This window comes from Canis lupus, chromosome 12 (assembly GCF_011100685.1).
Source record: "Canis lupus familiaris isolate Mischka breed German Shepherd chromosome 12, alternate assembly UU_Cfam_GSD_1.0, whole genome shotgun sequence".
Lineage (NCBI taxonomy): Eukaryota > Metazoa > Chordata > Mammalia > Carnivora > Canidae > Canis > Canis lupus.
Genome location: NC_049233.1, coordinates 595391 through 617874, shown reverse-complemented (window position 1 = coordinate 617874; position 22484 = coordinate 595391). Strand labels below are relative to the sequence as shown.

Genomic DNA, 22484 nt, shown 5'->3' with positions numbered 1-22484 from the left:
ACCCTAATAGTTGTGACCCAGGAAACCAGAGGCAGGAAGCTCTGAGACGCCAGGGGTGCCCACAGTCCATCTCAGAAACAGAAAACAATGCATCTAAGAAGCCAGTGCTGGGCATGCCCCCCGGTGGCGCAGCGGTTTGGCGCCGCCTTCGGCCGAGGGCGTGATCCTGGAGACCCGGATCGAGTCCCACGTCGGGCCCCCTGCAGGGAGCTCTGCCTGCTTCTCCCTCTGCCTCTCTCTCTCTCCTCTCTCTGTCTCTCATGAATAAATAACTAAAAATCTTTAAAAAAAGAGAGAGAGCGAGCGAGCGAGCGGGAGGGCAGGCGCCGGTGAGGGCCGAGGGAGAAGCAGGCCCTCTGCAGAGCGGGCTGCCTGCGGGGGGGCTCCCTCCAGGACCCGGCATCACCAGGGCATCACCAGGGCAGCGGAGGGCAGACGCTCGACCACGGAGCCACCCAGGTGCTCCTCTGCTTATTTTTGTTTTTGTTTGTTTGTTTGTTTTTGTTTTTTTCCTCTGCTTATTTTTGAATAAGCACCGCCAGTGAATTTCTCAAGCTGTTAACAAAATGCAGAACACAGTTTACACATTCCTGAGATCGGAGGTTTTTTTTTTTTATTTTTTTATGATAGTCAGAGAGAGAGAGAGAGAGAGAGAGAGGCAGAGACACAGGCAGAGGGAGAAGCAGGCTCCATGCACCGGGAGCCCGACGTGGGATTCGATCCCGGGTCTCCAGGATCGCGCCCCGGGCCAAAGGCAGGCGCCAAACCGCTGCGCCACCCAGGGATCCCAGATTGGAGGTTTTTAAAGCTGTTTCTTGCTGCTTGGAGGTCCTCGCTTGTGTCTAACGTGTATTCGTTCTTGCCACAGGTACTGGCACGAGCAAACGTCACTCCTAATCAGCATGGGCTAATTTTCATCAGCAGGGACCTAGCCTTTCAATTTGAAATAGAACCTCCCCAAACCACACACAAATCTTGCATTATTTTTGGCCCCATACTTTATTTATTATCTACCTTGCCTCCCCCTCCTTCAGTAAGGGATTTTTGTCTGATAATTTGCCACATCCCCAGCAACTAAAACTGCTTAGCACACAGCATTTGTTGAATGAATGCGTGAGCGAGGTATCCACAGACTGACCATCAGAGGGCGACAGAAAGACTTGGTGGAAACGGAAACGAAACGTCTCACCCGTTCGGCGGTTCCGCGAGGTTTGACTTCGCTCGGCCGCCGTAGTGCACAGGCCGGAAACGACTGGCCGGAAACGACTAGTCGTTTCCGGCTTCTGCGGTCCGAGAAGACGGTTTGGGGCTGTGGGAAACCGAGACCCAAGGGTCAAAGGCAGGTCCTTTGCGGAGCTGGGACTCCAGTCCAGGGCTCCAGGCCTGCAGGCCTCCGACGAGCCCAGCCGCCAGCGTGTTTACTCGACATAGTTCAGGGCCAGGAACCGGGCAGCGTGGGTCACCATGGCGACGCCGGCTGGGCTGGAGCGCTGGGTGCAGGACGAGCTGCACTCGGTGCTGGGGCTGAGCGAGCGGCACGTAGCCCAGTTTTTGATCGGTACCGCGCAGCGATGCGCCTCGGCCGAGGACTTCGTACAGCGCCTGCGAGACACCGATACTCTGGACCTCAGCGGACCGGCTCGCGACTTCGCCTTGAGACTCTGGACCAAGGTGTCTGCAGGGGCGGGGCGGGGCCCGGCGTGGGCGCGGCGGGAGAGCAGGTGGAGCGGGGGCGGGGCCCCAGGTTGTCTATCCAGGTGAGGCTAGGCTAACTGTCCTTGGGGGAATTAAGTAAGCTCGGTTACACCAGCACCTAGCTTTTATCCGTTGTCGCCTGGGTACTGTACTAGGTGCTGGACGTGCAGCTCTGGGGAGAAGTTCAAGGACCGTTAGGTGCTGTAGAGCAGTGTTTCACGAACTTTAATAGGCCCTTGTTTTAATGTGGATCCAGATTCGATAGGTTTGGGGTGGGATCTTAGTTTTTGCATTTCTAGCTAGTTTTCAGGTGAAGCTGATGGTCCACGGACAGCATTTTGAGTAGCAAGGCTATAGAAGAAATGTGTGAGAAGTGCTGTGGTAGGGCACAAAAGGTAAGGGTAGTGATCAGGGGAAAGCAGGCCCAAAGATTCCCCGGAATCTGTCTGATAGATAGAGAAGGGGGAAGGAGTAAAGGTGTAAAAGTGAATTCCTGGAGGACAGGACTGTGTATTGCTTGTCTTTGTATTTCTTCCACCTGACAACACCTTACAGAACAGGTGCTTAGTAAGTATATCGAAGAGTGAAAGTGTTCAACGTGTTCCTAGAATGGCAGGTAGCCTGCTTGAGTTGTCACATATGGTTCCTGGTGAAAGATGAATTTAGAATCTAAGTGATATGAGGATAGGGACTTTATGTAAATCCGTGTAGCATGTATCCCTGGAATCTGGTACGGTGCCAAACATATGACAGGCCTCTGTAAACCAATCCTTGTAGCATGTCAGTCCTTGCATCGTGATGACTTAATTGTGGGGAAGAACAGAGTCTGAGCAATTGAGAATTGGTTTTGAGAATGTAGGGACTTGCCTTTGTCCCAGGGCGTGATCCTGAAGTCCCAGGATCGAGTCCCACATCAGGCTCCCTGCATGGGACACCTTAAAAAAAAAGAAAAAAAAAAAAGAATGTAAGATAAACTCCATGAGGGCAGGAATTTTTATTTATTTATTTTTAAGGATTTTATTTATTTATTAATGAGAGACACAGAGAGAGGCAGAGGGAGAAGCAAGCACCATGCAGGGAGCTCAATGTGGGACTCAGTCCCAGGACTCCAGGATCACGCCCTGGGCGGAATGCAGACCCTCAACCGCTGAGCCACCCAGGCAGGAATTTTTGTCTTGTATTTATTCCTGTGTCCTTGATCCCTAGCAAGTACCTGGTGCATCAGACAGGCTTCAATAAATGTTTGTTAAATGAATGACTGCAAGGAGGTTCAGAAGCTGAAAGGCCCAGTTCAGGCTGATGAACATGGTGTGAAGCCATGAGGAAAAGAGACAATGAAGGTTAGTTTAAGATCAGGCCATTCCAGGCAGCCCGGGTGGCTCAGCAGTTTAGTGCCTCCTTCGGCCCAGGGCATGATCCTGGAGACCCAGGATCGAGTCCCACGTTGGGCTCCCTGCATGGAGCCTGCGTCTCCCCCTGCCTGTTTGTCTGCCTCTCTCTCTGTGTCTCTCGTGAATAAAAAAATAAAATCTTAAAAAAAAAAAATCACGCCATTCTTTAAATTTCAGAATGGGGCAAAGTAGATGGGTAAAAATCAGGAGTTGCTCACATCCCATTATCTTCCCTTCTACTGATAGGTACCACGGAAGGCGGTGGTAGAAAAGCCAGCTCGGGCGGCCGAGCGAGAGGCCCAAGCCCTGCTGGAAAAGAACCGATCCTATAAGTTGCTGGAAGACAGTGAGGAGAGTAGTGAGGAGACCGTAGGTAGAACTGGGAGCAGTCTCCAGAAGAAGCGTAGAAAACGGAAACACCTCAGGAAGAAATGTCAGGAGGAGGAAGAAGAGGAGGAAGAGATTTCCGAGAAAGGGAGAAGAAAGACAGGGTAAGTTAGAAGCAGAGTGAGAGAGGGTGAGGCAGGGGATAAGGGGGCAGTAAGCTTCCTAGGAGACCTTATGTAATCCTTTGGACTGGTTTGCAGGGGGAGTCAACAGACTGAGAAGCCGGAATCTGAGGATGAGTGGGAGCGGACCGAGCGAGAGCGCCTTCAGGACCTGGAGGAACGTGATGCCTTTGCTGAGCGGGTTCGGCAGCGAGACAAGGATCGGACTCGCAATGTCCTGGAGCGGTCAGACAAGAAGGTGCATAGGAGCAGCATGTTCTGTAAATCCCCAAGAAGATCCCTGGGTCAGATCTGAGGTTGGGTGTGATTGCAGAGATAGGGCTCTCTGGGAAGACCAGGGTGGCCTCTGGAGGTGTTCATCTCTGTAGTAAGAGGACCCAGAAGGGTCTGCTGATCCTCTGCTCAACCTGTAGGCCTAGAGATTCCCCCCTGAGAAGGGACATTTCTGTATGCTATAGTATATCCAAATGATCCTTGTGATTCTAGAGAGGGAGTGGCTGTGGGAGATTTTGGCCTCATAGCCCTGCACCCTTGGATTCTTCTAGGCTTATGAAGAGGCTCAGAAGCGCCTCAAGATGGCTGAGGAAGACCGGAAAGCCATGGTGAGTCCCAGCGCCCAGGGAGCCAACATCAGAGGGCAAAAGGAAAAACAACTTTGTGATGAAGTGGTTTAGGGTAGGGAAAAAGGATACAAGGAAGTACAGTGAGGGTGCTGATGGGGTGTCAGGTCTGGGGTGTGAGGTCTGTGTTGACAGGAGCCTGCCAAGGACAGACTTAAGTTGTAGAGGGAAAGAAGCTACCTACAGACCCTCCTGACTCCTTAGGATTGAGTCCAGAGTGTTTTCGTCAGGGAGATGTGAGCTTTGCTTGCTCCTGAGACTTAAGGAGCCGTACTCAGTCAGCTGGAACATCAAGGGGTGTGGTTGGAGGACAGGGGCAGGGGAGTTGTCCCATTGCCTAAGAATGTGCTATTTATTCAGCTTAAGCACACTTGATTCCAGATGCCTTCCCTTTTTTTTTTTTTTTTTTTTTAATATTTTATTTATTCATGAGAGACACTGAAAGAGAGGCAGAGACACAGGCAGAGGGAGGAGAAGCAGGCTCCATGCAGGGAGCCTGATGCAGGACTCGATCTCGGGAATCCAGGATCGGGCCCTGAGCTCGAGGCAGACGCTCAACCACTGAGCCCCCCAGGGGTCCCTCCAGATGCCTTCCTACTATCTAACTCCTCCATCCCAAACATGGCCGTGTGATCCTCCTCTATTCCCCAAGTTGGTCTTCTCTCTGACTGGGGACACAGCCCTCGCAATTCATGAACTGAACTTGTTATCATATGAGTTTTGGTAGAGCTGGCGGTTTTCCAAAAGTCTGGTCTTCTCAAGTAAGGTCACATTTCAGTTTCTAAAAAGAATTTTGAGACTTGATGTCCTAAGAATGGCCTAGTGGAACTCAGATCTCCTGATCAAGCCATCTCATGACCCAACCCACAAAATGACTGTTGTCAGAGACTTCTAAGATATCTGTCAGTATAGATGTAATGTTTTTATTTCCCAGAATTTAATTTAATTTCCTCTCTCTCTCTCTCTCTCTCTCTCTCTTTCTCTTTCTTTCTTTCTTTTTTAAGATTTTATTTATTCATGAGAGACACAGAGAGGCAGAGACACAAGCAGAGGGAAAAGCAGGTTCCCTGCAGGAAACCTGATGTGGGACTTGATCCCAGGACCCCAAGATCACGACCTGAGCCAACGTCAGATGCTCAACCACTGAGCCACCCTGGCATCCCTGGTGGTTCAGTCTCTTATGTTTGTTTGTTTCCTTTTGCTCTCTCTCATCTGGTACCATGTCCCTTATTCTGGATTTATCTAACTCTTATCTTGTGGTATTGAGTTCTTCTATGCCCTATGCTTCCTTTAGAGTGGAAATTGGGACCAAATATTGCCTCAATTCAGATTAAAAAGTTGTGACAGGAACACTTCTTAGGTGGTGATGTACCCTTCACATGACACCAATCACTTTAGGGGGACATACAGATTATGTACCTGTTAGTGCAGATAGCGTTTGTGCCAACAGCCTTTCATCTAAAGGTTTTAGCATAACTAGCACTACTAATGCTTTCCTGAATCTGCTGTTTCACTGGGGATTGCAAAGGTGATTTTTGGAGTGTGACATTCCTCCTACATTTATTGGCTAACCTTTTATATAAAGAGCTTTTCCTTAACTAGAAATGAGCAAGGGGCCCTGGTAGCTTAGTATGTTAAGCATCTGAATCTTTTTTTTTTATTTTTAATTTTTAATTTTTTAATTTTTTTTTTTTTATGATAGAGAGAGAGAGAGAGAGAGAGAGAGGCAAAGACACAGGCAGAGGGAGAAGCAGGCTCCATGCACCGGGAGCCTGATGTGGGATTCGATCCCGGGTCTCCAGGATCACGCCCTGGGCCAAAGGCAGGCGCTAAACCGCTGCGCCACCCAGGGATCCCTGAATCTTTTTTTTTCAAAGGTTTTATTTTATTTTATTTTTTTAAAGATTTTATTTATTTATTCATAGACACAGAGAGAGAGGCAGAGACACAGGCAGAGGGAGAAGCAGGCTGCATGCAGGGAGCCTGATGTGGGACTCGATCCTGGGTCTCCAGGATCATGCCCTGGGCCGAAGGGAGGTGCTAAACTGCTGAGCCACCCAGGTGTCCCTCAACTCTTGATTTCAACTCAGGTCATGATCTCAGGGTGGTGAGATCCAGCCCCGAGTCATTCTCCGCCCTCAGCGAGTTTGTTTCTCCTTCCTCATCCTTGGCCCTCCCTCTACTTGCATTGTGCATGCGCTCTCTCTCTCTCTCTCTCTCTCTCTCTCTCTCTCAAATAAGTAAGGCTTAAAAATAACCAGGAATGAGCTGCAATTCTTTCTTCAAAGGCTGAGCAAATGGGGCACCTGGGTGGCTCAGTCAGTTAAGCATTCGACTCTATCAGCTCAGGTCATGGTCTCAGGGTTGGGAGGCAGAGCCCCATGTCGGGGTTCGAGCTCGACAGAGCTTCAAGAAATGTGGAGTCTGTTTGAGTCTCTTTCCCTCAGCCCCTCCCTGTTCATGCTCTCTCTTTGTCTAAAAGAAGAATCTTAAAAAAGGCAGGGCAAATGTTTAATTACTAATTTTGAAAGTAAGGAGTTTGATGTAATAGTCATCTCACTGGTGGTAAAAACTTGTTTCCCATGTGTTGTGTATATGTGTGTCACACTGGACTCATGAGTTTTTATTTTTCAATATTTTACAGTTGCATATGATTTTTTCTTTTTGATACTCAAATTGCCCTGAGTTGGGTTTTATCATTGTTGTTATTTATTGTTTTAGTAATCTCTACACCCGGTGTAGGGCACAAACTCAGGACCCCGAGATCAAGAGCTGCCTGCTCTTCCGACTGAGCCAGCCAGTGCCCTCAAATTGCCCTTTTTTGGGGCCCATATTTTAAAAGAACTTCCATGTGCTTCCCCCATCAGGTTGAAAGAGTATTTGATTGTGGTACTCAGATTAGATCATGAGCATAAACTCCTTTTAAGTCTTCACAGAATAAGCAAGAAAAGCCAAACAATTAAGTAGAATCAGGGACCCCCAGGAGAGGGCTTGATGAAGTTTGGCCACCACAGTGGAGGAGGCTGTTTTGATCCCAGGGAAGACAGTGTTGCCACAGTGGGCAGGCTCATGGTGAGAGCTGAGACAAGCCTTAAGGATGATGTGACCAGTCTTTATCTGTCATCCATTATGTGTCCTGAAAACCTCCTATCAAAGGAAATATGTAGAAGCTAGCTGCAAGATTGTATGAGGCGAGGAGAGGTTAGTCCCAGAGAGCTAATAAGCATTTCTGATTACATCTTGCAAAAACACTCTCTAATGCTGTACTTCCATTTTTTGTATATACTGTATTCCCCCCCCCCCCTTTTCCAAACTATAGTCATTTGATTTAAGACCAGGGAGCATCTAACTAAGGCAGAAGATTACCTTCTGTTGGCACATCCAGTGGTTACCATTAGTCTCACTTGTTTTCAGATTGAGACCTGTGCTTCTAAATGCTGGTATTAGCCCTTTAGTTTTCCTCCTTTCTTTTTTTTTTCTTTAAACATTTTATTTATTTATTCATGAGAGACACACACACAGAGAGAGAGAGAGAGAGGCAGAGATACAGGCAGAGGGAGAAGCAGGCTCCATGCAGGGAGCCCGACATGGGACTCGATCCTGGGTCTCCAGGATCAGGCCCTGGGCTGAAGGCGGCGCTAAACTGCTGAGCCTCTCAGGCTGCCCTGTTTTCCTCCTTTCCACTAAGTCGAATAAAATAGAATAAAACCTAAAACATTCAAATAACCCTAATGCATCTATATTGACCAGGATGGCGAAGCTGTCCAGAAGGGCCTTCAAGCTGGATTGTGCTGCTGAAAGATAGTGTTGGGGGTCAGTGTGTGGCTTTCAGAGAGGCCCAGTTTGGGGCAGGTCAGGTTGGACATTGCAGAAGGACACTGCTGGCCTGTTGGGGGATTTGTCACTCTTACAGATAGGTAAGGAAGGGGGTTGCTGTTCCAGCAAGATGAAGATTTGGCTACCCTGTCCTGACCCAGGTTCCCGAGCTGCGGAAGAAATCACGCCGCGAGTACTTGGCTAAGCGGGAGCGAGAGAAGCTTGAGGACCTAGAGGCTGAGCTGGCTGATGAGGAGTTCCTTTTTGGGGATGTAGAGCTGAGCCGACATGAGCGGCGGGAGCTCAAATACAAGCGGCGAGTGCGGGATCTGGCCCGAGAGTACCGGGCGGCTGGGGAGCAGGAGAAGCTGGAGGCCACCAATCGTTACCACATGCCCGAGGAGACCCGAGGCCAGGTGAGGCAAAGCAGAGTCCACTTTAGCCCTGCTCTCCAAGCTGAGTGGAGGGAAGTCTTCAGGGCTTTGGACAGGGCCTCCACTGGCCCCTTCTTGGTCTTGCCTTTCCTAGTGGGTAGGGATAGTGACTGGAGAGGAGAGACCTGGGAAGAGGGCATCCTCTGTCTTCACATGTCCTTCTCTCCACAGCCATCACGAGCTGTGGATCTAGTGGAGGAGGAATCAGGCGCCCCTGGGGAGGAGCAGCGACGCTGGGAGGAGGCCCGGCTAGGGGCAGCATCTCTGAAGTTTGGGGCCCGAGATGCTGCCTCCCAGGAGCCCAAGTATCAGCTGGTGCTGGAGGAAGAGGAGACCATTGAGTTTGTCCGGGCCACTCAGCTCCAGGGCAACGAGGTGAGCAGGAGAACTGTGGCACGTTCTAACGAGGTTGGGAAGCCGACCCTGAAGCTCACACCCCTCCTCCTCTGCAGGAGCCATCAGGCCCATCGCCTCCATCCCAGGCCCAGCAGAAGGAGTCCGTGCAGGCTGTCCGCCGCAGCCTCCCAGTGTTTCCATTCCGCGAGGAGCTCTTGGCTGCCATTGCTGATCATCAGGTCCTCATCATCGAGGGTGAGACGGGCTCCGGGAAGACCACCCAGATCCCGCAGTATCTCTTTGAGGAGGTACAGTCATCCGCACCCTCCAGGTTACCGGCCACCGGCCCTTGACAAGCACAGTCCTGTCAGAGCTCTTTTCACATGTTGTTTTGAGCAGTCACTTACCTTTTCATCTTTAATCATAGTCTTCTCCATTAAATTGTGAGTTTAAGAATAAGGGCAAACTTGTTTCCTGTTTCTGTTCTCACTTCTAACACAGTATCTGTGTCTAGTGCCAGCATTCGTGTTGGAAAGATGCATAAACAGGTAGATGGTGGGGTTGGGACCTTCCCATACCAACCCATTCAGCCATCGGTCCTCTGCAAAGGACAAAGAACAAGGAGTCAGAGGATTCATTTTCTTGCTTTTTCACCTTCTCTGGCTCCCCCTTGCTTCTGGGTCTGCCCTAGTTGGTCTGTCCTTTTCCATCTCAGATCTAGCTGAGCCTGAATGTGATCACCCAAAAGTCTGGGACCCTCAGAGGGTCGGGTTTTCAGTTTCTGTCTGTTCCTTCATCTCCCCCTGCCCTGTCGTGCACTTACACCTTTTTTCTCTGAATTATCCTAGGCCTCAGGAATATATTTAGCAAAGGGAAAACCTCTTCTCTTGTCATTCAGGGATACACAAAAAAGGGAATGAAGATTGCCTGTACCCAGCCCCGGAGAGTGGCAGCCATGAGTGTGGCTGCCCGAGTGGCCCGGGAGATGGGTGTGAAGCTTGGGAATGAGGTGAGATCTGTGGGGCCTAGGTAGGGAGGGGAGCCTCTAGGGTCTGGGACGTAGCCCACACTGCATAGGGCTTCACACCACACGTCCAGGCACTGACCCCTCATTCCCTAGCCCTGCACTCCCTTCCAGGAGTACCAGCCCAATCTCGATCGTTAATGGTCCCCTTGACAGGTTGGCTACAGCATCCGCTTTGAGGACTGCACATCAGAACGAACTGTCCTCCGCTACATGACAGATGGGATGCTCCTCCGGGAGTTCCTCTCTGAACCTGACCTTGCAAGTTACAGGTACACATGGGGTCACCACCTCCCACCAGAGAGCCACCACCATTCCTGCCCAGTCTGCTGCATTCTGACCCTTCAGCACCTTCCTGTGTCTTCTTTAATCTCTAGCCTATTTTTCCTTTCTTGTCATCCAGCTAGTTTGGCCTTTGTCTTCTGATTAGCCCACCGGTTCTTTTTTTTTTTTTTTTAAGATTTTATTTATTTATTCATGAGAGACAGAGAGAGAGAGAGAGAGAGAGAGAGAGAGGCAGAGACACAGGCAGAGGGAGAAGCAGGCTCCATGCAGGGAGCCTGACGGGGGACTCCATCCCAGGTCTCTAGGATCATGCTCTGGGCTGAAGGCAGGCACCAAACCTCTGAGCCACCCAGGCTGCCCAAGCCCACCAGTTCTTGAAGCTTGATGGTGTGGACAGTCCTAGGACTGACCTGTAGGCACCATGGAGATGGGGTAGAGGGACTGCAGAGATAGACCCCCCACCCCCCATTGCTTGCAGTGTTTAGAAAAACACCAGGATGGCAGAATGGTGCTCTAGAGACTTGAAAAGCCACGTGAAGACCCTTTGAAGAAACTTAGAATGTCCAGCTTAGAGAGAAGAGACTCAGGGAGACATCCTGGTTCCTTCTAAATATGGGAAGGGCTGCTCCGTGGAAAAAGAGGTCAAGCTTGTTTCACGTGACTGCAGCGAGCACAACTAGCAACCACGGGAGTGGCTATAGGGGAAAGAGGTTTCAGTGCAACACTAAGAAGCGAGAGTGGTAGAGATTGAGGCCCTCAATTGAGGTAGAGATTGTGTGCTGGGGCCCTCATCTTGGGCCTTTGGCCCAGGTCTTGGAGTAGCTTGGTCTGTGAATAGTACATTCCCAGTGCTGGTGTTGGCCAAGCAGAGCTTGGATAAATATGTGTTTAGGAGGAGAAGGGATCTGTGCATGGGCTGCTGGTGGGATCAGGCCAGCTGAGCAGTATGTGGTTTCTCAAATCTTAGGAGGCTGTGAAGTTCTGGTCCTAGAAGATCACAGATGGAGCAACAGGACAAATATGATCTGAGCTTTCACATCCCTTGCAAAAATCTCAGAAACCATGGAAGGCCAGCTAGTGCAAGAGTGTTTAGGGTGTGCGGTTTTCCTGTCAAGCCAGCCTGCTTTGTGAAACAGCTGGGGACTTCACTGGCATAGTCAGGGATACGCACAAAGAATTGAGGTCAGGGGTGAGCTCCTGCAGGCATGGCTGTCACCTGAGAATCCAAAGACTTTAGCAAAGATATCAAAGATGTGTCCCACATATAACTAAGGAGGAGACCAAGAAGCCCGCAGAGCCCTCTAAGATTGGGGTAGAAAGGCCTACTGGGGGACACCTGGGTCCCTCAGTGGTTGAACGACTGCCTCTGGCTCAGGGCATGATCCTGAGGTCCCAGGATTGAGTTCCATATTGGGCTCCCCAGAGGGAGCCTGTTTCTCCCTCTGCTTGTGTCTCTGCCTCTCTCTCTGTTTCTCATGAATAAATAAATAAAACCTAAAGAAAGAAAGAGAGAGAGAGGAGACGGAGAGAGAGAGAGAGAGAAAGAAAAGAAAGACAGACAGACAGGCTTACCTGGTTCCTCTCTCCAGAAGGATGCAGCAGGACCAAGAGACATGCACAACAGCAGTCTCATGGAAGCCTAGGAGCTCCTGGGCTGTGCAAATCCTGGTGCTTCAGGTCTGTATGTTCATTCTCAGCCAGCCTGGGGAGCCCAGCCTTACTCCCAAAGGCCCTGTTCTCACTTTTTTCCCCCCCTTTAAAACAGAAACTCTTATTTCTGTTGAGTCTAACAGATCCATGACTCTGATCCAGAGAGCATATGTGACTTGTCCTGGCCTTGGCTTTCAGCCTCCAGATCTTGGCCGTTGTTGTCTGTCCAGGCTGAGATAAACTGCAGACTGCGGGCCCTTGGCTTTCTTTCTTTCTTTCTTTCCTTTCTTTCCTTTCTTTCCTTTCTTTCTTTCCTTTCTTCTTCCTTCCTTCCTTCCTTCCTTCCTTCCTTCCTTCCTTCCTTCCTTCCTTCCTTCCTTCCTTCCTTCTTTTCTTTTCTTTCTTTCTTTCTTTCTTTCTTTCTTTCTTTCTTTCTTTCTTTCTTTCTTTCTTTCTTTCTTTCCTTTCTCTTTTCTTTTCTTTCTTTTCTTTTCTTTTTTTTTTTTCTTTTCTTTTCTTTTCTTTCTTTTGGCTTTCTTTAACATTGTATTAGTCTTCCTTAACTGGGGTGATTGGCCTCTCTTTGGAACCCCCCCTCCCATATTCACCATTGGGCTCTTTGCTTTCCCTTTGTGCCCTTGTCCAGGGGATCCTGTTGTCCTCTCCTGGGCAGCTCTCCTGGCTCACAGCTCTCTTGTTCTTTCCCCAGTGTGGTAATGGTAGATGAAGCTCATGAACGAACCCTACACACAGACATTCTCTTCGGGTTAATCAAGGATGTTGCTCGTTTCCGGCCTGAGCTGAAAGTCTTGGTGGCTTCAGCCACACTGGACACTGCCCGTTTCTCCACCTTCTTTGATGATGCTCCTGTCTTCCGAATCCCTGGACGCAGGTTTCCAGTTGACATCTTCTATACCAAGGTGCTCCCCTCAGGGAGGATGGGCTGAAGTGCGAGGCTGAAAAGCTTGGGCCTTTGGAGAAGGTAGTCCCAAGGAGGGAAGGGGAAATGGAGAGTCTGAAGAAGAACTGGGATAAACTGATTATTGAGCTGGGAGAAGAGGAAGTTTCTTGAACAGATGGCCTTCCTGTGACCCTCTCCTCCTCACCCCCAGGCTCCAGAGGCTGACTACCTAGAAGCTTGTGTGGTGTCTGTGCTGCAGATCCATGTGACCCAGCCCCCTGGGGATATCCTGGTGTTCCTGACAGGACAGGTGTGAGACATGGGGCAAGGGACAATGAGGTGTGTATCCCAGGGGAAAACAGAGCTGGCAGGTGGGCCTTCTGTCACTCTGGGACCTGTACTGCTCTCCCCATCCCAAATCCAGGAGGAGATTGAGGCTGCCTGTGAGATGCTCCAAGATCGCTGCCGCCGCCTGGGCTCCAAAATCCGGGAGCTCTTGGTGTTACCCATTTATGCCAACCTGCCTTCTGACATGCAGGCCCGTATCTTCCAGCCCACACCCCCGGGGGCACGAAAGGTCAGTTGGAGACGCCCACATTCTTCACCCCTATAGTTCACACAAATAGTGAAAAAGAGGGTGTGTGCCTGCCCTATGCAGGCTATGTCCTGGGCACTGCTGCAGCTGCAAGGCTTAGTTGTAGTCAATCCCTAGCCTCCAGAGCTGGAGAGAGAGGGTGAATTCAGCAAATATTTGATCCAGTTAGTAAGTATGTGGAGATGCAGAGGAGAAGGGAAGTCCTCAGGGTGCCAAAAGGTGGGATTTGATTTGGATCTTTAGGGAAAAAAAGGTAGGTAATACCAGAGTAAGGCTTAAGGTATGTTTAAGTCAGAATGTAATCCAAAAGGCTGAGGGGAAGGTTCATGTGGTGAAAACAATTCTGGACTGAGATTAGGGAAGGCCTTTGATAGCAGTTGGAAGCATTTTGACTTTAGATGATTGGGTTTTGAGCAAAGACGTAACTTCCATCCAACAAATGTATAACAAGCTCCTGCCATGTGCCAGATACTCTTCTTGGGCATGAAGATACAGTGATGAACAGAACAAAGTCCCTAGCCTCACAGCCGACAGTCTAACTTAAATTAGGAGACAGTGGACGCGTAGATGCCTGATGCTGATTTGTGACCAATGCTGTGGAGAGATATAGCCCAACATGGGGGAAAAGGAGACTGACTCCAGGGAGGCTGGGAGTGAGCAATGTCAGGAAGGTAGTTTCCTTGGGGTATGGGAAGGTGAAAGGGAAGCTGAGGCCTGAACCCAGTGAGGGAGGGAGCCAGGCTGATAGCTGGGAAGGGAGTGTGTCCAGCAAAGGAAGGCACTCATGCAAAGGACCCGAGTGAGGAGTGTGCTCAGACCAGCCAGGGAGCAACTGTGCAGGAGTGGAACGACGGAGCCTGTAGTCCTTGGAGATGAGATCAGAAAGGTAGAGCACTTGGAGACTTAAGGGGCTTGGATATAATTCTCCAGTAGGATGGGAAGCCATCAACGGATGGTGTTAGTGATGTGACAGGTTTACATTTTTAAAGGACAATCTGGGTGCCAGAAGAATGCCAGGTAAGCAGGACTTGGAGTAGAGGCAGGGAGACACATGAGGAGGCTATTGAAGGAAGTCCTAGCTGAGGAAGATTGTGAAAGTGGTAGTGGGAAAGATGGAGGCAGGGACCTGGACTCCCTCTCCCATCTCTAAAAAAAAAAATTTAACTCCTCCCATTTCCTTTCCGCCTTATGTCTCTTTTTTTCTTTCTTTCTTTCTTTTTTTTTAAGATTTTTATTTTTTTAAATTTATTTATTCATGAGAGACACAGGCAGAGGGAGAAGCAGGCTCCATGCAGGAAGCCCAATGTGGGCCTCGATCATGGGTCTCCAGGGTCATGCCCTGGGCTGAAGGCAGGTGCTAAACCGCTGAGCCACCCAGGGATTCCCTTATGTCTCTTTTCATTCCTTCTCTCCTTGAACCCTTCCTGGCCTTGTCCCTGTCTTCTGACATTAGGCAATAATCCTCTTTGCTCCTGTCCCTTATCTGTGCCTGCTTCTTTACTCAAGTCTTCAGGATTACTCTTTCTAGGGAACTTGGTGGGTGAGGTCTCCGGGTGACTACATCCTCTCACTCAGGTGGTTGTGGCAACAAACATCGCTGAGACGTCACTCACCATTGAAGGCATCATTTATGTGCTGGATCCAGGGTTCTGTAAGCAGAAGAGCTACAACCCTCGCACAGGCATGGAATCCCTCACTGTCACACCCTGCAGCAAGGTCAGCCTGCTTGTACTCTCAGCAGTGTCTCTGTGGGGAAGGTTCGACTCAGGAGGCTGTGGGGGGCCTCTTAGAGGACCGGAATAAGCAGCCTACGTCTTCTCAGGTTTCTTGCATAAATATTGCGCTTCCTTTTTCTCCTCACCAGTTGTCAGCCAGCCTACCTCTCCTTTCTTTCCAGGCCTCAGCCAATCAACGAGCTGGTCGGGCGGGTCGGGTGGCTGCTGGGAAGTGCTTCCGCCTGTATACTGCCTGGGCCTACCAGCATGAGCTGGAGGAAACCACAGTGCCTGAGATCCAGAGGACCAGCCTGGGCAATGTTGTGTTGCTGCTCAAGAGCTTAGGTTATTGGGTTCGCCCAGTCCTGAGAGAGAGGGAGGTGGGGCTAGAGTCACAGATCCCTGCAGAGAATCTCTTCTACCCCTCATATCTTTCTTCAGGGATCCATGACCTAATGCACTTTGATTTCCTGGACCCTCCACCATATGAGACCCTGCTGCTGGCTTTGGAGCAGCTGTATGCTCTGGGAGCCCTCAACCACCTTGGGGAGCTCACCACGGTGAGGTGGGATGGCAGCATGGTCTGGGGCACGATGAAGCAGTTGGGGTGAGCTCTTGGGTGCTGGAGGGGCACCAGAGGGAGGACTGGCCTCAACTCTTTTTCCTCTCCTTAGTCTGGTCGAAAGATGGCAGAGCTACCGGTGGATCCCATGCTATCTAAAATGATCTTGGCCTCTGAGAAGTAAGCACTGTGCTCCTACCCTACCCCATACCTGCCACCCTGGCTAGGCCCCCAGCACCAGCACACGAACTGGCTGTGCCTCCTCCCATCTCTGGGCCATCTTTGTGACCTTGCTCTTTTTCCTTTCTCTCTCTGCTGTGGTATTCTTTAACAAATAAATTATTAGAAAACTCTTTTCTGCGCCTTTGGAGGCTCACAAGGGCAATAAGACATTTATCAAATGGGTAAGATTGACAAACAGAATTTGGGGGTGTAAATTGGTATGGAAGACTCAGCACCTGTGGGGAGAGCGCTGTGTGTGGACTGGTCTGGAGAGTCTCATTCCTGAGGTTTGGGGTTGTAACATTGAGATGTGGTTATGGAGGGACCACCTTTAAATGCCATTCCTCTGCCATGGTTGAGGTCAGAGGTCATTACATGAACTTGAAGTGCTGTCTTCCCTGACGCCCTTACTCCACACCTTCCTGCCGCAGAAGTCCTTCCTACCCTCAGAGGTCCCCAGTGCCCTCCTGCCCCCAGTTCCGTGGAGGGCCCTCCTCTGCCACTGTTACGTCTGCAGCCCACCTCCTCAACACCCCATGGCCAGCACCACCACCAAATCCATCCACTCTGACTTGTAGCCCTTACCCCACCCGGCAGTCTCCATGTGAAGACACATGTCCATAGAATGGTCGCTTACCCCACCCTGTGTACCTGTGTGTCTTCCTTTGAACCTTGTGCTTTGGTCTTCCTGCCCCAGGTATAGCTGTTCGGAAGAGATTCTGACAGTGGCTGCCATGCTGTCTGTTAATAACTCTATCTTCTACCGACCCAAGGACAAGGTAGTTCATGCTGACAACGCCCGTGTCAACTTTTTCCTCCCTGGTGGAGACCACCTGGTTCTGCTGAACGTCTATACTCAGGTCACTGGGCTTAGGTGATGGGACTGAGGGAGGCACAGGGGACTCTGGCTTTGCTATGTACTTAACCTCCCCCCTTTTTAACCATCTTCACAGTGGGCTGAGAGTGGCTACTCTTCTCAGTGGTGCTATGAGAACTTCGTACAGTTCAGATCAATGCGCCGAGCCCGGGATGTGCGAGAACAGCTGGAGGGGCTCTTGGAACGCGTAGAAGTTGGTCTCAGCTCTTGCCAGGGGGACTATATCCGTGTACGCAAGGTCAGCATTTCTTTAGTCTGCTGCTGTTCCTCCCACGCCCTCAATCTCCAGAGGGAGCTGCTCTGGGTGCCTGTAGCAGTCCCTCCAGCCTGAGGCTAGGCCTCTTCCTCTGGAGAGTGTGCTCTTCCGTGCTTTCTTCCCCAGACCACTGAAGGTGCCTTCTCAGTGGGTTCTTCATGCATTCCTTACCTTTCTAGTTCTCCGAGGGCCTGACCTAAAAAAGGTAGTGAGTGCTTAGGGTCCCCAGATGTGTGGCTTTTCCGGTTGACTTTCTCTCCTGTCTGCCCCTCAGGCCATCACAGCTGGTTACTTTTACCACACGGCCCGGTTGACTCGTAGTGGCTATCGCACAGTCAAACAGCAGCAGACAGTGTTCATTCACCCCAACTCCTCCCTCTTTGAGGAACAGCCACGCTGGTTACTCTACCATGAACTTGTCTTGACCACCAAGGAGTTCATGAGACAGGTGAGGGGACCTTCCTTTGCCCAGGAAAGTGAGGATGTGTGGGGAGGTAGGATACTAGCAAGATTCAATTTGCTGAGACTAGCTGAGAAACAGGAAAACATTAATTTAAGGTAGGATAAAATAGAAAGGCGTGGTTTCTGTCAGATGTGTCAGCATCTACTAAGATCCAAGAACTGCATACTCATTCAGGGAGTATTTGAATGCCTATTGTCTCAAGTGTTAAGGATACTGGGGTGAGAATGGTGAACAAAGCAGAAGTGGTCTCTGTCCTGAGTGTACTTTACAGTCTTTATGATTAGGTTTTTTAGGGATAGTTTATTGGGAATCCTGAAGGACTTGTAGAGGTGTGTCTGACCTTGAGGTATAGAGTATTAGAGCCTGGCACCTTTACCCTAGTCCTACAGTTGAAGGTAGAAGAAACTTTTTAAGATTTTACTTATTTGAGAGAGCGAGCGAGCACACAGTGGGGAGGGGCAGAAGGAGAGGGAGAAGCAGACTGTCCGCTGAGCAGTCTGATGTGAGACCTGATCCCAGTACCCTGGGATCATGACCTGAGCTGGAGACAGATGCTTATCTGAACCATGCAGGTGCCCCAGAAGAAACTTTTTGATCACACATACATTACTGTGCAAGTTGGAAAAAGGTGAACCCTACTGATTTTTTTCTCTCCTCTTGTAGGTATTGGAGATTGAAAGCAGTTGGCTTCTGGAGGTGGCTCCTCATTATTATAAAGCCAAGGAGCTAGAAGATCCCCATTCTAAGAAAATGCCCAAAAAAATAGGCAAGACACGGGAAGAGCTAGGATAAAGAGAAGGGGAGGCAAGCCGAACTCAACATCAGCTCCTTTTCCTTCTGTACGTTATTTAATATCTACTTTTGGAATAAAGCTTGGGGTAACTTTTATTATTTTTAAAGATTTTATTTGAGAGAATTTTTTATCTTAAGTAGGCTCCACGCCCAGCATGGAGCTTGAACTCACAACCCTGAGATCGAGTCATATGCTCTACTAAGCCAGCGAGGTGCCCTAAGCTTATGGGAACTTTTGAGATACAGAGAATGTGACACGGAAATTCTCATATATTCACTTAAGACTTTATTATTTACAACTTAAATTACACAGCAGCTTTACACAGCATGAGATGGCAAAAAAGGAGAGCAAAAGAAGAGAGGAAGCTGGCTCCTGAGATTCTAGGCCACCTCCATCTCCTCCTCTTGTGCGTACATAGCAAAGTCTTCAGTGCTGCCTCCACTCCAGTTCCTGGATCAGGTCTTGGAACAGAGGTGTAAGTTGGGTTCTGGCTCTGACAGTCCCAGAGCCACCAGGGCTCCCACTAGCAGCTTCTTCACAGGCGTTGGGGCTGAGTGTGAAGGCATCAGCTGCAGGAACAAAGGTTAATGCCAGCTGATGGAATGTTCTGCCCCCTTCACACCATCCCTACCCAGCCTAAGGACTCACTTTGTCTAAGCGATGGCGACAAATGAGGCCGTTGGAATTCAGGTAGAAGGTGGAATAGGCATCATAGGTCCTGGTGTAAGGGAAAAAGAGAGTCTGACTGAGGGTTCCAAAGTTTAATTCAAGCATCTGTTTAAACCAGTACTTCCTAAATTTTGCTACATATTAGATCATCTGGAGAACTCGAATCCTGATGACCAGGCTGCACCCCATCCCACTCAAATCAGAATGTCTGGCACCAGTATTTTTTGAAGATCCTTAGATGACATCATCATGCTGCAAAGTCTGAGAACCACTGGTTTGGGCTGAGCCTAACAATTTCCTGGGATTCTCTTCCATGCCAGAAATTTTATGAAATACTCACCTAAGGTTGTGAGGCTCAACTTATTAGACGGGATTCTTCATTTTTTCAGTAAATACTTGAATGATTACTATGTGCCATATAACGTACACAAATAAACTGAGTCTAGAGGTTTCCTTTTTTTTTTTTTTTTTTTTAAGATTTTATTTATTCATAAGAGACACATTGAGAGAGAGAGAGGCAGAGACACAGGCAGAGGGAGAAACAGGCTCCATGCAGGGAACCCGATGTGGGACTCGATCCCAGGTCTCCAGGATCACATCCTGGGCTGAAAGCGGCACTACACTGCTGAGCCACCTGGGCTACCCCCCTTTAAAAAAAAAAAAAAAAAAAAAAAATTGGTCTAGAGGTTTCCTAACACAAAGTCTTGATTTCTCCCATATTAAAGTATATGAAAACAAAATCCCTGTCCTCAAAAAGGCCAAAGTCAGGGTTGATCAAGGACTCTCTGGAAGACCAGACAGACCGGAGCCCTAAAGGTAATAAAATTAGGAAACTGGATCTTTTCTCACTTGTCTTACCGATAAAGCTCTTCCTTGTCCCGCTTGTAGAAACGCAAAAAGAGCAGGTGGATGGGCAGCCCCACAAGCCGCCAGCGGGCTTGCAGGGTCCAATTCTCTGGGTGGCGGGTCAGCTGCAGAACCTCCAACCGAAGCTGTGCAAAATAGTTCCAGGCCAGGAAGCGGCAGAGGGTCAGTGACAGAATGTACCACATCCGGCCCCTAGAAAGAGATGGGAAAGATTGCTCATGATGGCATAATCTGAAAACCAAACTGGCCTCTGGGGAATGGGAAACAGTTGTGAGAAGTGGCAGGACCTTCTCTGGTCAATGAAAAAGATCAAGTAGAAAACACAGGGTGCTTTTCCTCCCCGAGGCCCTACCAGTGCCTGGATTCTCACTTGGTACGGATGTTCAGGATCTCATTGATGAATTCCACATCTGATGAGTAGAGAGTATAGTCGTGGGAGTGAAGGAAGAGATTGGGAAGCTAGGTGGAAGAAGAAGGCATCAGCCCCAGTAGGAAAGAAAAGATGATGCTACTTCTCAGTTTTCTCTTTTTGATGCTTCTTTACTCTCCTCTGAGTAAAAGGTCATCTCATCCCATGTTTAACTTCCCTTAAATCCAAACTGAAGAACATCTTTTCCTTAGGAAATGTTTATAACATATATATATATCCTTACCTCGTAATTCCAAGAAAACCCAGTTGACTAACACTCTATTTCCAAGTATTACCTACATCCCTTCTCAATGTGGATGAAGGCCACTTTCAAGCTGACTTACCTCTTGCCTGAGTCTCTCATACATGACAGCCAGGTGCTCCTCCATACTCGGATCTCCTGATGGAGTGGCAGGGGAAGGGCGAGCGGTCCCAGGGGCTTGGAAAGGTATCAAAGCCCCAGGACAGGGGCAGGGAGGTCCCTCAAATAGGCTCCTAAGCCCATCCAGGCAGCCACTATGCATTTCAGGTCCTGGTCCCTCCTCCCCCTTTCCTGGAGGGAGAACCACCCATGGTGAGCTGAAAGCCTGGATCTGAGGGAGAGGTAGTGGGGGAGCTCCAGGAAGCAGCCAAATGGGAGAGAGTGGGGGCGGTAGAGACCAGACAAGAGAAGATGGAGAAGTTGTTGTGGAGTGGGGCCAGAGGGGTGGGAATGGTAAAGCCCGTGGAGACAGCTGGTCCTAAGGGGAAAAATAAAAGGGAAAAAGATAAGAATCTAGCTGCCTGATGTCCCCCTCATCTAAACTCCCTTCATTGATGTGTTTCTAATCCCACCTGCTCCTCCTGACAAGAGATGAAATTAGAGGAAAATGGGATGAATTCATCTTCATCTCTACTGAAAACAGGAGGAAAAGAGTTTCCTATGACATAGGTTCAAGTAGTTCCCCAAAACGTTAGTAGACCTTTACATTGTTTAAGATCCCAACACTGTTTGGGGGCAGTTCCGATTCTCTTACAGAAAGAATCCTAATACGTATTTTGAAAAATGAACAAGCAACAGGCTTTAGTGTACTGTGGATGAAATCACGTAGCCTGTAACAACTTCAGCATGGAGTGTGCGATAGAGAAAAAACATCCAACTGTACGCAGGAGGCATTTCTCTGAGCTCCGATTCCACTGTGACATCTTGGGCACCCTCATGCCCTATGCTTATCTTTTCTTCTTCCTTTTTTTTTTTTTGCTTTTTTTTTTTTTTTTTTTGCTTATCTCTTCTAAAACGAAGACGATGCAGCCATACTGAGTTATTACGAGGACTATACGACATGATAAACGTAGATAAAATTTCGTCGTCTATAAAGTGGTACGTACATGCAGGCTACGATCGTTTCGGGCCCCTCTAACGACACACACGCCTAGGAGACCGTTAGAGGCAGGGAAGGTTGGAAGTGCGATGCGCGGGAGGTCACCTACAGTCGGGCCTAGACGAGTCCTTGCTCCCTCAAGGGCCCCTGGGGGTCCCACTTCCGGGGAGGCTGGCCCGCACGCGCGCACCTGGGCGCCCGAGGGCAGCCAACGCGGGGGGCGTGGCCCCTGTGCCCGCCGGGCCTCGGCGGGAGCGAATCTTCGGCCACCCCCAGGCCAGCCTTCCCGGGCGACGGCTATCCCAATGGAAGACTCGCGGCCCACTCGTCTGTCTGGTCCGGCCCTGAGAATTCCGGGGCGGCTCCGCGGTCAGGCTGCGAACCTCTCCGCCCCTTGTCCTTCAAGTCACCTCCGGGGCCAGGTAACCGCGGGAACGCGGGCGAAATGCAGTCGCGTCCCGCCGCCCAGACCCGGGAAAACCCACATCCCGTGCACCCCACGGCTGGCTGCGCAGCCTTCGGGTCCCCGCCAGCGACCCCGCGCCCCTCCCGCGCCGCCCAGCACAGGCGAAAAGCGGCAGCAGGACGCTGCTGCGCCTGCGCGGACGAGGCGCACGCTCCGCCCCCCGCGCCGGCTCTGAGGAGGGTCCCCTCCCCTCCCCTCCCCTCCCGTTCCTCTCTGCCCTCACCTGGGGTCGAGCCTGGTAGGCACGGAGGCAGGGGCCGAGACGCCGGGCCGCCCCCCGGGTGGGCTGGTACATGATCTTCCGGGAGCGGAGACTGCGCCTCCGGTGTCCGGCCTCTGGCCTCCTCACAGGGTTGACCGCGCCCCGGAGCCGGCTTCTTGAAGGGGAAGGGGGGGTGGAGGGGCTGAAGGGAGGGAAACGGAGATGGTGCGCGCTTGCGCACTGCAGCGGGCTCCAGAGAGGCGGCGAGGGCCTCCGTCCGCAGTGAGTGCGCCTGCGCTCGCCGGCTGTGGCGGCTGCCTCACAGCGCTTGCGCAGTAGACCAACGTCCTGGCGCACACGGCCGCC

At 50.3% G+C, this 22484-nt stretch overlaps 2 protein-coding genes across 5 annotated transcripts; one reads left to right on the top strand and one right to left on the bottom strand.

The window, feature by feature from the left end:
- Positions 1 to 1252: 1252 nt before the first annotated feature.
- Positions 1253 to 18250, top strand: DHX16 (DEAH-box helicase 16). 4 transcript variants are annotated; one of them, XM_038553406.1, is made up of 20 exons: positions 1254 to 1671; positions 3333 to 3577; positions 3674 to 3833; positions 4141 to 4197; positions 8193 to 8447; positions 8637 to 8840; positions 8918 to 9056; positions 9650 to 9810; positions 9982 to 10097; positions 12470 to 12680; positions 12873 to 12971; positions 13086 to 13238; positions 14832 to 14972; positions 15154 to 15316; positions 15413 to 15531; positions 15646 to 15713; positions 16453 to 16615; positions 16709 to 16870; positions 17163 to 17336; positions 18015 to 18250. In XM_038553406.1, the coding sequence occupies exons 1-20, from the start codon at positions 1465 to 1467 to the stop codon at positions 18141 to 18143; spliced, it is 3126 nt and encodes a 1041-aa protein (XP_038409334.1). In that variant the 5' UTR covers positions 1254 to 1464; the 3' UTR covers positions 18144 to 18250. The 4 variants fall into 4 exon arrangements, 3 of the variants coding, with proteins under 3 accessions (XP_038409334.1, XP_038409333.1, XP_038409335.1); XM_038553405.1 differs by having other exon boundaries at positions 8918 to 9109; positions 9700 to 9810; XR_005367514.1 differs by lacking the exons at positions 17163 to 17336; positions 18015 to 18250 and having other exon boundaries at positions 1253 to 1671; positions 8918 to 9109; positions 9700 to 9810; positions 16529 to 16615; positions 16709 to 16738.
- Positions 18251 to 18406: 156 nt separating this feature from the next.
- Positions 18407 to 22372, bottom strand: C12H6orf136 (chromosome 12 C6orf136 homolog). The gene is made up of 6 exons (XM_038553428.1): positions 22140 to 22372; positions 20434 to 20829; positions 20051 to 20139; positions 19672 to 19872; positions 18793 to 18862; positions 18407 to 18713 (listed from the first exon to the last, which is right to left on the bottom strand). The coding sequence occupies exons 1-6, from the start codon at positions 22209 to 22211 to the stop codon at positions 18600 to 18602; spliced, it is 942 nt and encodes a 313-aa protein (XP_038409356.1). The 5' UTR covers positions 22212 to 22372; the 3' UTR covers positions 18407 to 18599.
- Between the last annotated feature and the right edge of the window lie 112 nt (positions 22373 to 22484).

Coding starts and splice junctions, on each gene's coding strand:
- DHX16 (XM_038553405.1), top strand. CDS start 1,465: ATGGCGACGCCGGCTGGGCTGGAGCGCTGGGTGCAGGACGAGCTGCAC. Junction 9,110..9,699: donor CGCAGTATCTCTTTGAGGAG/GTACAGTCATCC, acceptor CTTGTCATTCAG/GGATACACAAAAAAGGGAAT. Junction 14,973..15,153: donor CTGTCACACCCTGCAGCAAG/GTCAGCCTGCTT, acceptor CTTTCTTTCCAG/GCCTCAGCCAATCAACGAGC.
- C12H6orf136 (XM_038553428.1), bottom strand. CDS start 22,211: ATGTACCAGCCCACCCGGGGGGCGGCCCGGCGTCTCGGCCCCTGCCTC. Junction 19,873..20,050: donor ATCCTGAACATCCGTACCAA/GTGAGAATCCAG, acceptor ATCTCTTTCTAG/GGGCCGGATGTGGTACATTC. Junction 18,714..18,792: donor GTCGCCATCGCTTAGACAAA/GTGAGTCCTTAG, acceptor TTGTTCCTGCAG/CTGATGCCTTCACACTCAGC.